Raw genomic sequence first — 12447 nt, 5'->3', positions numbered from 1 at the left:
CTCGTTAGTTTTACTAGAAAAAGTGAACAGGCAGGGAAAAGTACTAAGTTTATGAAGATTAACAACTATTGAATTACCTGATGTTTCCCTAAGTAATAAAAACCACTTAGAGAACGAAACTTAAAACATTAATTGGCCGGTAGATGGCATTTTGGCGATTACGGAAATTGTTACCGTAAACGTTCCGGGCGACCCACGAATTAATTACATAAATAAGAGCTGACCTTTGGTCATGTCGCTTTAATCCAACGTCTGAAATACCCAATAGCGCACGATTACTTTCATTCCCCGAAACGGAATTCGTGTCAGGGTGAAAGACCACTTATATCGATTATGAGGAGCGGGATTTGGAAGAGGAAGAGAGAAGCGTGTGACAAACATATAGCAAACACTACAAAAGGCAGTTATTTACCTTTTCACAGCAAACAAAGTTTAAAGAGGACATCATCTTCAAAAGTACCACAATAAATATCCCTTTAAAATTAAATGACATCACGAAGGTTTAGTTCAGAAAGAAAATAATGGGGGACGAAAAAAATTATTATCATTCTAGAGTAATTGTCACTTCAGACACAATGAATACCTTAAGAAAGTGACTTTGACACTATACAAGAAAGCTATTGGTTAAACATGAAGAATACATATATATATATATATATATATATATATATATATATATATATATATATACAGATAATTTTGGATAAACTTATTGAAAATTATTTCTAATTTTAACGGGATTTCTGCTTCTGCAAAGGAGGATAAAGAAATGAACGTGTTTCGCTAAAATAATTCTGTTATCTCCTCCCAACACCCTGGAGATATTGATCTCAAAACTGGGTTTCGATAGACTGAGGGAATTAAAAAAAAATAAGAAATGAAATCTTCACTTTTTTTCACCATATAATTTTTTCCAATTCCACAGATGTCACCCTGGAGACAAAACCAAACCTAAAAACAAGAAGAGAGGTAGCGGAAGGGGAGGGGGGTGGAATGAGTACAGGGGTAGCGGGAAGAGGACCTATCTACTGGCCGTGAGGGGGCGGCGGTCCGGAGCTTTGTTCCAAGGGGACATGGCAGCGCGGCGGGGTGCTACTCTTTGGTGACAGCGCGCGGTGGGGAGCCATGGTTTCGGCCCGCACCCGCCACGCCCTCCGACCATCCCGCCACTCACCGCTCGGCGCCGCAAGATCGACGACGACGGGGGTGGTGGTGGCCGGGGGCGGAGACGACGGAAGCCCTGAGGAGGACCTCCCAGCGCCACCCCCCGCCGACGAAGAGAAGGCGGTCCGCCGCCCGGGGAGGAGCCGCGACAGCCGCCGCCGCACTCCGCTAGAGCGTCGGGCCCAACGCAGCGGGGGAGAGCGGAGAGGCCCGAGCGCCCCGAGGCGGCGCCGGTGGTGACGAAGCGTGGGGATACGGTTTCGGCAGGGTGGTTGGGGCCGAGTCCGAGGGGGCTGCCCGCGGGGGCGGGTGGGAGGAGGCCGCAACCCTGGGCTCCGGGGCGGGTCCCCCATGGGGCGGGGATTCCAACGCGACGGCGTGGGACGGCGCCGGGGGGGCCGAGAACGCTAGCGCTGCGGATGGGGGGGCACGGGGGGCGGGGTTCGGCGAAGAGGGAGCGAACTGGTGGGCCCTACTGGCGCTGGTGCTGGTGGCCGGCACGGCAGCGGGCAACATCCTCGTGTGCCTCGCCATCGCGTGGGAGAAGAGGCTGCACAACGTCACCAACTATTTCCTCATGTCGCTGGCCATCACTGACCTTATGGTCGCCGTGCTCGTCATGCCGCTCGGGATCCTCACGCTCGTCAGAGGTAAAGGAGACAATATCCATCATTTAACCAACATGTCCATATAGCATCTATGAAATCGCATGCTCCATTTTCCCTAGTAAAAATATCTATCATCTACTTAAAAAATCCGCAAAATGAATTACTCCCCTGGTTTTTCCAAAGTATGATATATAATTTTAATTAAAGGCCGATAAAAGAGCTTCCTCTGCGCAATATCGATCCGCTCTTTCACCAATAGTTAAGGGTGGGAAAGGGAATACAGTTTACACAATACTCTGCAAGCCCCCGCTAGGGTGTTTGGCAGGGGTTGATTAGGCTCCTGCTTTTGACCCAAAATACTTTACCCTCCTAGCGCAATCAGACGTTATTTTGAACCCTTATCGTTCGCGGGGAAAACTACATCTTAGATCTATCTGTTATACATTTAATCTCTTCAGTTTCATTGACATGATCTCTCATACCGTAGTACAATCGGGCTAATTATACATTTTCAACATCATCGCTTAACAAACATCCTTCCAGTTTATACAAGAGATATAATCTGTAATATTCGCTCCTTAATTGATTCCTAATCTAGCCCCTCTAATAATTTTTATACGCCACTCAGTTTGTCATAACGTTTTACATATCCAACTCCTTTACGATGCACGCGATCCAGTCGGCAATCAGTCGAACTTCATGATGATTCCAATTACTAACTGCACATTCTGAATGATGCCTAACGAGCGAAAGATAATCAGGAAGACAAAAGCCGATGAATATTTGCCTTAAGGCATTTTGAGTAAATGAACACATTTTAGTTCTGACATTAAATTGTGTTGCCTACCATGTAGTCATAGCGATCGTTTCTAAATAACCTACACAAAACATTCACCTCTCTAGTTACGAGATTTGACCATCTTAGAGCTAGAAAGGCTCATAAAACATTCAAAAGCTATAACATACCTAAAAGTTACAAGTGACTTTTTACAATTATTTATTGGGGATTCGTATACTGCTTACTAGGAACTCCAATTAACCAATCCCTGGGATCAAGGCCTAACATTTTAATATCATAGTAGGGCATAAAAATTCACTCAATCGCTCCAAATGCGTGCAAGTAAACCCCAATTCATAAGATATTTCACATCACTGGAATAGCAAGTTAGATGATAATGATCAATAAGTTGCCATATTTGGTGTGGATTATGAAACAACGACGTTTCCAAGCTGCGTAATGGAAAAAAATGAAGTAAATGTAAATATTTATAAAGATGTTTTCACCCTTTATGTTGGCACTAAAAATAATTTTCTTAGTTTACCTATTCCAGTCGCACGGATTGCAGAGTTACTAAAAACGTTTTTACCACAATTGGTAAAATAAGTCGTGGATCCAATGGAATAAATTCAAATCATCGCTGAATCCACTATGATTATGCTAATGAGTTCGGCTGAGCCTCATTTACCATTCGTCTCGAGGCTCGAAGAGACTGAATTAGCATACCAAGAAAGATAATGAAACCAATGAAAAGAGCACTCTCGTAGGGGATTTGGCGTTGCTTCTAGCGCCACAAGTCCGTAGACTACCGGCCCAAACATGTACCTTTAAGTATACTATATAACTTCATGAAAAACATTTACGGGCAATCTACTTCGGAATTACTCATCCGGTTAATTCATTAGAATTTTGACAACTTGAAAGGATGAAGAAAACGAAACATTCCCGCGCTGAGCGTTTGTATTCAGTATTTTACTTTGAAATTTTGATTTTTAAACACGACTGACCGACGCCTTCTTAAATTATAAAAATTATACTACCCACATCTAAAGTAACATAAAAAGCAGTTGAAACGAAGGAATGAAAATGGGAGTTTCTTGAGAAAATGATACATTCCTGTTGGAAAGATACTTAACTAGCTAGTAGACTGGTAGTCAAGAAAAAAAATTACCGAAGTATAATATACGAATTTTTCAATAATTATAACGAAAAAAGCTATCAGTTCATAACATTGATTCCTAAAAATTATGACAACTTTCTAAATTAGCTAATTATAATTTGGAATTTTTCATCTTTCGTTTTATTTAATATTCTGCTGATTCCCGTCAAAATAGATCCTGAATCTTCTAAATTATAATTACTATTAAAAAATAAACACTGGCCGTTAATTTTGACAGGTTCCATCGACGCGATCTCTAAATCGAGCCGAATGAAGACAAAAAGATGGCGAGGGACAGACGGGGACTAACAATTACGAGGCGAATTGGGTGCAAAGGACAGCTAGAGGTTTTGTTCTGTAAGCATTGGGGCTGGCTAAAGAAAATCGAATTTCCCACGACTTGATAATAGTTTGTTAAAGAGTTCAAAGCAGAGAAAGGAAGGATAACTCAGTAAAAAAAGTTTACGTAAAGTCGAGGAGGATAATGAAACAATTCTGATAATTAGGAACTCACGCACTTTAAAAATGGAATGGGGTGTACTCGTTCATCACAATTCCAACACGGCCCTTCCTTCGGCCTAAAGGATAATTACACTCGATTTAAAGCGGATAGAATAAATCAGGGATTCTTCTCCGACACCATGAGAATGAACGGGCGCTCCTATCTCGCGAACACTTCGCACCCTTTCCGGGCGAAATCCATTGGTGTTTCAATTGAGAAATCTGGGAACGGTGACTAACTTGACACATGGGGAGAGGGGTGGAAAGGGACCATCGTTTGCGCACAATTACAGCCAATGCTAATTACCTTAAGATCGGATGTGCCGGGGGAGAAGAGACGGAGGCAAACAAGGCAGGGAAAACGAATGGGATCCTGGAGGACTGAAGATCTCTTGAATCGAGAGTGTTGGGAGGGTGTTTTAATGTGCGGGAAGGTGAAAGGCATAAATAAATAAAAGAGGAGTGAGACGATTTGAGGTAAGGGTAGGCGGAAGGGAGGGAATTGGTAGGGCAGGTGGGTAGGCTAAGGATTGCGTGGGAGTTCGCGAGATGGAGAAGTGGGGAAGAGAACGACAGGAGTGGTGGAGGAAGGAGTGCAGGATTATGAACAAGAAAGCGGGGGATGGAGCAATTGAATGAGAATAACATCAAGAAATGGAAAGAAGGGATTGGTGTGGATAAGAGAGACGCGAGCGTAACACTCTTTTAAGGGAAAAGGGAGTTGGAAAGAAAGGAAGGGGAGAAGAGAGAAAAGAATAGAGGGAAAGGAGATGAAGGAAGGATTAAGAGTGGAGCGGAATCGAGAAGTTGGAGAAAATTACAACTAAACAGGTGAAACGACTCTCGCTTGATTCTGGGGATCGATTTTGCTTAAAATATTTCAGAAAGAGCCAAGATTTCATTAGGCTAATGAAGTTTTCGAAGGTAAATTTGCAGAGTGCATCGAGTTTCCTTAAAATGGCTTATTAAAAATCAAATTTCACCATTGGCAAGTTAGTTCGCGGGGGACAAACACCCAGCGATGAACAAGGGTAGAATTTACCGTTATGGCAACTTTATTGCAAAACATTTCGAGTACAATTACAACTCAATAACATTATGAAATAACCCACGAAAACAATAACACTATAAAATAACCCACGAATCCAAGCTTCTGCCAGAATTGAGTTATAATAGCAAAGGAGGTGATGAATAATAGCATATGAGCAATGATGTGAAGGCGACTACTAATTCTTCGAGGAGGATTATCAGATAATTCATCACGAAACGGAATGAAAAAAACAAGGTTCGATTGCAACTGAGGTCCAGGAGTTACAACGGCCTATCACTTTGGTAAAATAACGTGGCCGGCGGAAATCCCATCGTCAATAATTAATCGGGAGAGCTCACAGGCCATTCCACCAAGTAGGAAGAGAGATGCCTCCACCTTAAGAACGTCTAGCACGGTGGTCTCATCACATTTCCTAGTTGCGATATCAAAATATTCACACGAGCAGAAAGCTCATTGCCTAGAATATCATTTTCCAAGGTCGAATTAATAGCCGGGATCACCTCATCCGTTTAGAAGTCCCTGCCTCTATAGCGAAGCTTATGGCCTAATCCAAAATGAGTACATGTGGCGAAGGATATAGGGTCGAGGACGCGGAGCAAGAAATCGGGGAAGAGAGGGGTACATATTCGCGTGGTAAAGTAGGGAAACCGAGGAATGCTGCTGCGAAGGAGAGGTCTGGACTCGCGCGGTTTGCTGAAGTGTTGATGAGATGGGCTGGAGCGTATTCAAGAGCGATATCTCGGTATGTTCTGAACCCTACCGCAAAATACCCTTCTCGGCCCCCTTTTTGCTGTCGACGCCGAATCCTGGCCTTTGCTCTAAAAACAAACAATAGCGTGGAACCTAATATCGAAAATAATAATAGAAAGGTAAACTCTCCACTCACTTTTCTCTGATAATTTGCAAAAACCTTCATTTATTGCGGATACGAGATCCCTAAATGAATTCAATATATGTAAAAGGTAATACTCTGCACCAGAATAAACACTTCCATGGGAAAAATTCACTCAAAATGGAGATGGATGTAGCAAGTCTATTAATGGATTGGCCAATTTCGAAGCACTAGGTATACGTGCACCCATAAAAATTTGACGGAAATGGAATGAGATAAGATTCTTCAAATACGCTCATGCTCAGAGAGGGTGGATTCATTACAGCAATTCAGAATCAAGCACTGCTACAGGTTGTAGAATAATGCGATCATTTAGCTTTTCATCATTAGAGAATCATGGAATAACGCTTCCTTTTAAAAAGTTTTACTCGGCTTGGGAATCAAGATTCAGAGGCTTCCTCGAAACTAACCTCAGCTGCCGGTCGCCTCACCTAAAAACTACTATTCGAAACAAACTTCCATGAAAGATTTAAAATAAAAGCACTGCTTCGAGCAAACGTCATTTCGTTTCCCCATATTTTCAAATAAAATAAATGGACAACGTTAGCACGCCTGGGAGAATATGAAAGCACAAACTCAACTAAGAAACGCTCGGCTTGCTGGACATAATGGCAAATATTTGATTGGCGCAAGGCACCGGGGCGAACATTTGCAGTCGCCCTCTTCGGGAAAGAACGAATACCGGATGAAAATTTAAAAAAACATGGATTTATTTTTAAAATTGACATACAGAGAAACATCGACGACGATGGTGCGGGGCACTGAGTACTCCATTGCTTCCATCACGTTCACGTACACCAAAGCATGCTGCAAAACTAACACTCTTAGAGGGCACTTCAAAATAAATTCGACGCCACAGCGATGTTCACATTCCGTTCAAAGTAAATTCTGATACAACTGCCGTCCCAAACGCAATGGTTTCGAATGCGAAGTCAAAGAAAACATCAATAAACAAAAACTTATGTACGATTTCTGTAACAGCTTGCTACCAACGTTTTCCTAAGAAGCGTTTTTTATTCTGGAGGCATGCTTACTAAGTAGCGCAGCCACAGAACTCTTCCAGTCAAAGGAAAATGTAAATAAAACACGGGTAATTGCGTGGGAAAGTAAGACTTATGTGCCCCTTTAATACAGGAACACAACGACCGAGTATTCTTTAATCTAGACCAGATCCAGAGAATAATAGTTAATGACAGTTTAATTTATATCGGAAACATGAAACCATATAAAACTTTTATCGATGAAGTCCTCGACTGAGAGAATGATGCCTGAAAGTGTGCTTTGATCATAAAGCAGAAAGAAAGACTAATACACCTATGGCCTATAATTAAACAATTAAATCAAGTTTAAGGTGGACAAAAATAATAATGAAATATTCAAGAACTAGGTTGTAAATGGAAACGTGGAAGGCAGGATCAAAATGGGAGAGGAATTCCAATTAGTCAGGCGAGAGTAGGCTCAACAATATGGACGATGGCAAAGGAAAATTAAGACGAAGAATAAAGGTGTTCGTGGGCCGTTACCCAAGAGTTAGAGGCTTAGTTGAGTGCGTTCGAGGGAGAAGGGATGTGCCCATCCGCCCCCAGTGCGATCACGTGACGGTTGGTTGAGCAGACACGAGTCTACGGAAACTGGCAAAACTCACGATATTCCTTAAAGGACGCGGAGAATCCGACTTCCCGACCGCAGACGTAAATCATCTCCCTGCGCCCGCCAGTCGCGCAAGAGAAAAGAAAGGGAATACGTTCGCAGTTCATACCTCCCATTCCCAAGAACTTTTACACACAATTATCCTGTTTCTATCACAACTAATGGCGTGTTATTACTTCTAGTCCAGTGAGAAGCTGAAAGTATTTTTACTGATTTTACTACACTCAAAAGGTCGCTAGAAATGTTTTATCATACCATTGAAGACCCGCTATTATAAGGTAAAACTAAAAGCAGTATATAAGCTGAAAAAATTAAACGAAAGCTTAAAGAAGCACAACCTGGAGTATGACCATAAGAATTACAAGTGCGGCGGAAACTTTTCATTTCTCTAACAATGCCTGCGCTTTGTGAATTAATTAGTGACCCATATACCGTCATGAACTTGGAGTAAAATTCGAATACTCGCGAGTGAGGAGAGGAATTGTTCCGACTTGGTCGTAAGCCGTAAAAACGGAAAAGAAATTTAGAGTACTGTTTTACTCAGCTACACTAACAGTAATTGTTTCGGCATAATGCTAATGGAAACACAGTTAATGGGTGACGGAGAGAGAAAAAAAACATTATGTGACGCAAAACACAGACGTAGGCTAAAAAATTGAAAAAGATATAAAGGAAGACAAGATATGAATTAAGGCTAGGTACTCGGGCCCGAAAAAAAATCTTGAAAACTACTGGCCCCGAGAGTGTTCGTTAGTCCCTCGCACAATGCGGTAGGATTAACTGAGGAAGAAAAGGGAAGGAAAGGGGTCGCCCATAACCCATGTAACATGCTTAGGAGTGGTGAAGGGCTATGATTGATGCTACGCTGCTTTAGATGGGGGAGGGAAATTTAGATGGGGCAAATCAAAGTGATACTTAATCACCTCTCATGTGGAAATTTCAAACAAATGTGGAATATTTGAATTCATATTTTTTACTCCATCGACATAGGGTTTTCAACATCTTCTTAAAGGCATTCTGCACCTCTATCCCGAAGCTTAACACCACAAGCAAGGAAAGGTACCATCCAATGACATTTCCGAAACGGAAATGAGAAGAAACAAGTTAATTAGTAAGGTGCCACATGAATATAACATTTAATTTCATTTACAAGGTTTATGAATGATCCTAATAAGTATCGGATACACAAAGTCAAACTACAATCAAATACTCAAGTCGATTTTCTGAAGCACCGCTCAGAGGAAACGATTTCGTTCGACCTAGCTCATTTTCTCGAACCGTTTTCATTTTACGTCTTTTCTTCTAATTTAAAATGAATTATTGCCGCTTGAATTCCATACACTCGTCCATTTTCGCGATAGATTGTGGCAAAAAAGTACATCGCATTAACCGATAAAGGGGAAAAAATTCCACACCAGAAGGAATTTTTTAAAAAATTCCAGTAATTTAGGCTTCTAAAATAACTTGCACCCTCATTTATCGATCCTAAACACCTCCGAATATTTTTATCTGAGATTTTCCCGCGATTTAAGCAGGAAAAAATCTGCGACAGCGGCAATTCAACTTCCACCCACCTGAAGCGGGGAACAGTTTTACGATTCCGACTTGATATACGGTCATCGTCGACCGCGATGATGGGAAACCCGCGAGAGGGGAGAAATATGCAAATTCCGGAAGAATAAAAAATAGGAAAAACCCGCGTCTTCCTTAATTCACCACTGAAAAAGCTCGCCCTCACTTTTCTTCCTATACCTCCAGCCCGAGTGGAAAGGGAGGAAGGAGTATAGAGTGGAAAGGAAAAAATTCACTCCGTGTAATTGAGGCAGAGAACATCCAATTTCCGGTGAAATTTATTGGGGCCGAAAAACGCGCCGCCCACCGAGTGGAATTGTGAGAGACAGAGACAGGAGTGGGAGGGCGGAGAAAGCACTTAACATCGCGCGAACCGCCGAGTAGGAGGGGGGGCGCCCGGTGGGTGGGGGTGGGGGGATTCTGCGAAGGGAGTGGGAGAGGGATGGATGCAAACGCTAGACGGATGGGCACACACGCGGAGTCCTCCCGCTAATACACGTGAGACCCGCCCACGTCGAAAGTTACGCATGCGGGAAACTGAGAATTGGCGAGCCTATGGCGATCGGTTAGGCGAGTGTCCACGGGCTGTCCACCATGTGGCACTTTAAGAATAGCATATGGGTCATGATAAATGTTACGTCGTTTTACGCAGTGGGAAGGTTTCGTATTCAGTGTCACGTAACTCGTTCAGCGTTACGCTGCGATGCAATTTCAAGCCTTGATGAAATACCGTGGCTCCCGATGTCGACTACACTGCGAGCATGGTTTCAAGTTTCAAACGAGCCCGATGAGACGCATAGGCTCGGAATGTCAGTATCATTAGTCTGCCAATAAAATTAGGAATCATAATGTGCTTTGATTAGCCCGACAAGCTGAGGTCCAAATATTTTTTCACTTAAATTAACTGCTGACGTTACCATTCATTTCCCCGGTCACTACATAGCGCCAGCTAAAAGAGGGAATAAAGCAGTTTGAAATTTGAGTAGTCTTCGCTGTTTTTCCATCAGATCGAGTAGTCAGCTGCAAACGTTTCGATGGCTGATTGTGTATTGGTCCCCAAGGCGTAGAGCCAAGATTCGAACGTACTGAAGCGAGTTTTTTTATTACGACTACAGAACCTGCAAATCCCTGATATTTGGGATTCAACATCAAGAAAAAGGGTGCAGTAAGCATCCAATTCAACATCAAAAACTAATTTATGTAACGCAGAGGCAGATGGAGGACGTTCAATCACGATGATGTCCCCACGTGTCCTTACATGCGGGTTGATAAAAAAACACCCATAATACGGCGCACGTGGCTCATAGACATCCTAACACGATCACCGCGACGACACCGGCGACATTCAACGAACGCTAATGAAAAGGAGTGTATTTCAAAACGGGACAACAAGGCCCTGTAAATCATTTAACCCACTTGAAACATGCTATGATAAATAGATCCGGCATTCGTGGCTATCTTTTTATTAGCTTGCAGGATGAACTTGCTAGAGTCACGAAAAAACTTGTCGACTAAATTACATCATCTAATACCGATTCCATGTTAGCCAAGAATACAAACGAGATACACACAATGACGGTGACGCGCTCCATTATATACGATAAGATTGGACCGGTTTCTTATACTTACATCATGCGTCAAATCAAATACACCTAAAAAGCGAAATAGTTACCTTTCATTTCTACAACTATCAGCGATTGCATTCGATCTTATGTGCAACTCTTCACACTAGATATTTTAAAAGAGACCAGGGATTAAACTTAAACAAATGCATCCCATGAAAAAAGCGTTTAGTTGGTAATATCGTAATAACTATCCAAAATCAGGGTGAAGTCTGACAGATGCTTTGATAATATTCACTTGATAATGCAAGGGATTTTTGTAAAGAGGAAGCGAATTTTAATCAACGTAATTTTTCGGAAAATGCGTAGTGTACACAGGTATGTACTGAAATTTTCTTTGAATTAACTCCAGAATTGTGTCAGCGCCAGTCGTTGCAAATTGAAACACGTCCAGTGCGTCTTGGCCTGCTCCTGATGATGAAAAACTCTTTCCATGAAGGTGTTTTTCACACCGGGGAAAGAGAATAAAGCACTTGGGGCCAGGTCTGGGCTACGGGGAGGAATATGAATACACATCACCGCGATTATCATGATTTCGCAGAACTCGCTGCGAACAAACACACCTCATGGACTAGTACCGCGTTAACTACATGTGGGTGGCACTGAATGAAATGCTCAATATTTATGATAATGCTCTTAATGCTATTCGAAACTCTTCCCTCACAATGGCAGTGACAGTGTTAATTTTAATTCCCATTAGAGCAGTGACTAGACCTCTGGGTTCACCATCCATTAAAATTATCTCTTTATATGTTTTAAAATATCTTATAATTGTGCTATAAAGTATCTCCACAACCCTCATGCATCATTACATACATATACCTAAGCCGAAAATCTGTTTAGGCAAAGTCTTAACATTTCAATCCAGCGTTATGTGTAACCTCTATTGTTACTGGAGGAGAATTGGAAATGTTTCAATTTGCAAAGGCTGCCATGAAATCAATATTATAGTCATATCAATGAAATATCATACTGGTACTACGTAACCGGAATCATAAGATAACATAAAGGTATACTTTCTTACAACATATTATAAATTAATGAGATCTCTTTGTTGAACAATCTTCGCACTATTTCATGGTAAATGCACAGCAGTTTACTAGGAAACGACAGCTCAATAACGTTGCAAAAGTTGTAAACGTGTTTCCAATAATAGTAAAACCCTCTAACTTGAGGTCTACCCTATTCTGGGAGTTTTATGAATAATACTTTATTGTTCAAGGTTTTTAAATGTCTGAGAAATGAAGAAACATGAAACCATTTTTAGAAAATTAAATGAAATATTATAAATTAAGCGAAATATTATGATCGGAAAATAGAATAATGCATTTATAACCGAACTGGAGGGAGGGAAAATGTCTACTAGACAAATACATAGCAAATATACTTCATACTCAGTTGTCACACGACAAAAAGATTCCATCGTATTAAAATAATAACAGTATTAACA

At 41.7% G+C, this 12447-nt stretch overlaps 1 protein-coding gene across 1 annotated transcript in view; it reads left to right on the top strand.

The window, feature by feature from the left end:
* Positions 1–1125: 1125 nt before the first annotated feature.
* The window catches only part of LOC139687157 (dopamine D2-like receptor), a 44474-nt gene continuing 33152 nt past the window's right edge, over positions 1126–12447 (top strand). The window contains exons 1-2 of the mRNA XM_071584290.1: positions 1126–1284; positions 1337–1814. Of these exons, the coding sequence (XP_071440391.1) occupies positions 1126–1284; positions 1337–1814 (637 nt within the window). The remainder of the gene's footprint in view (positions 1285–1336; positions 1815–12447) is intronic.

The sequence above is a fragment of the Hetaerina americana genome, unplaced genomic scaffold (genome assembly GCF_022747635.1).
Source record: "Hetaerina americana unplaced genomic scaffold, ioHetAmer1.1.p SCAF_17, whole genome shotgun sequence".
Classification (NCBI taxonomy): Eukaryota; Metazoa; Arthropoda; class Insecta; order Odonata; family Calopterygidae; genus Hetaerina; species Hetaerina americana.
Note: the sequence above shows the minus strand (reverse complement) of the source record. Positions and strands in the feature narration are given on the sequence as shown.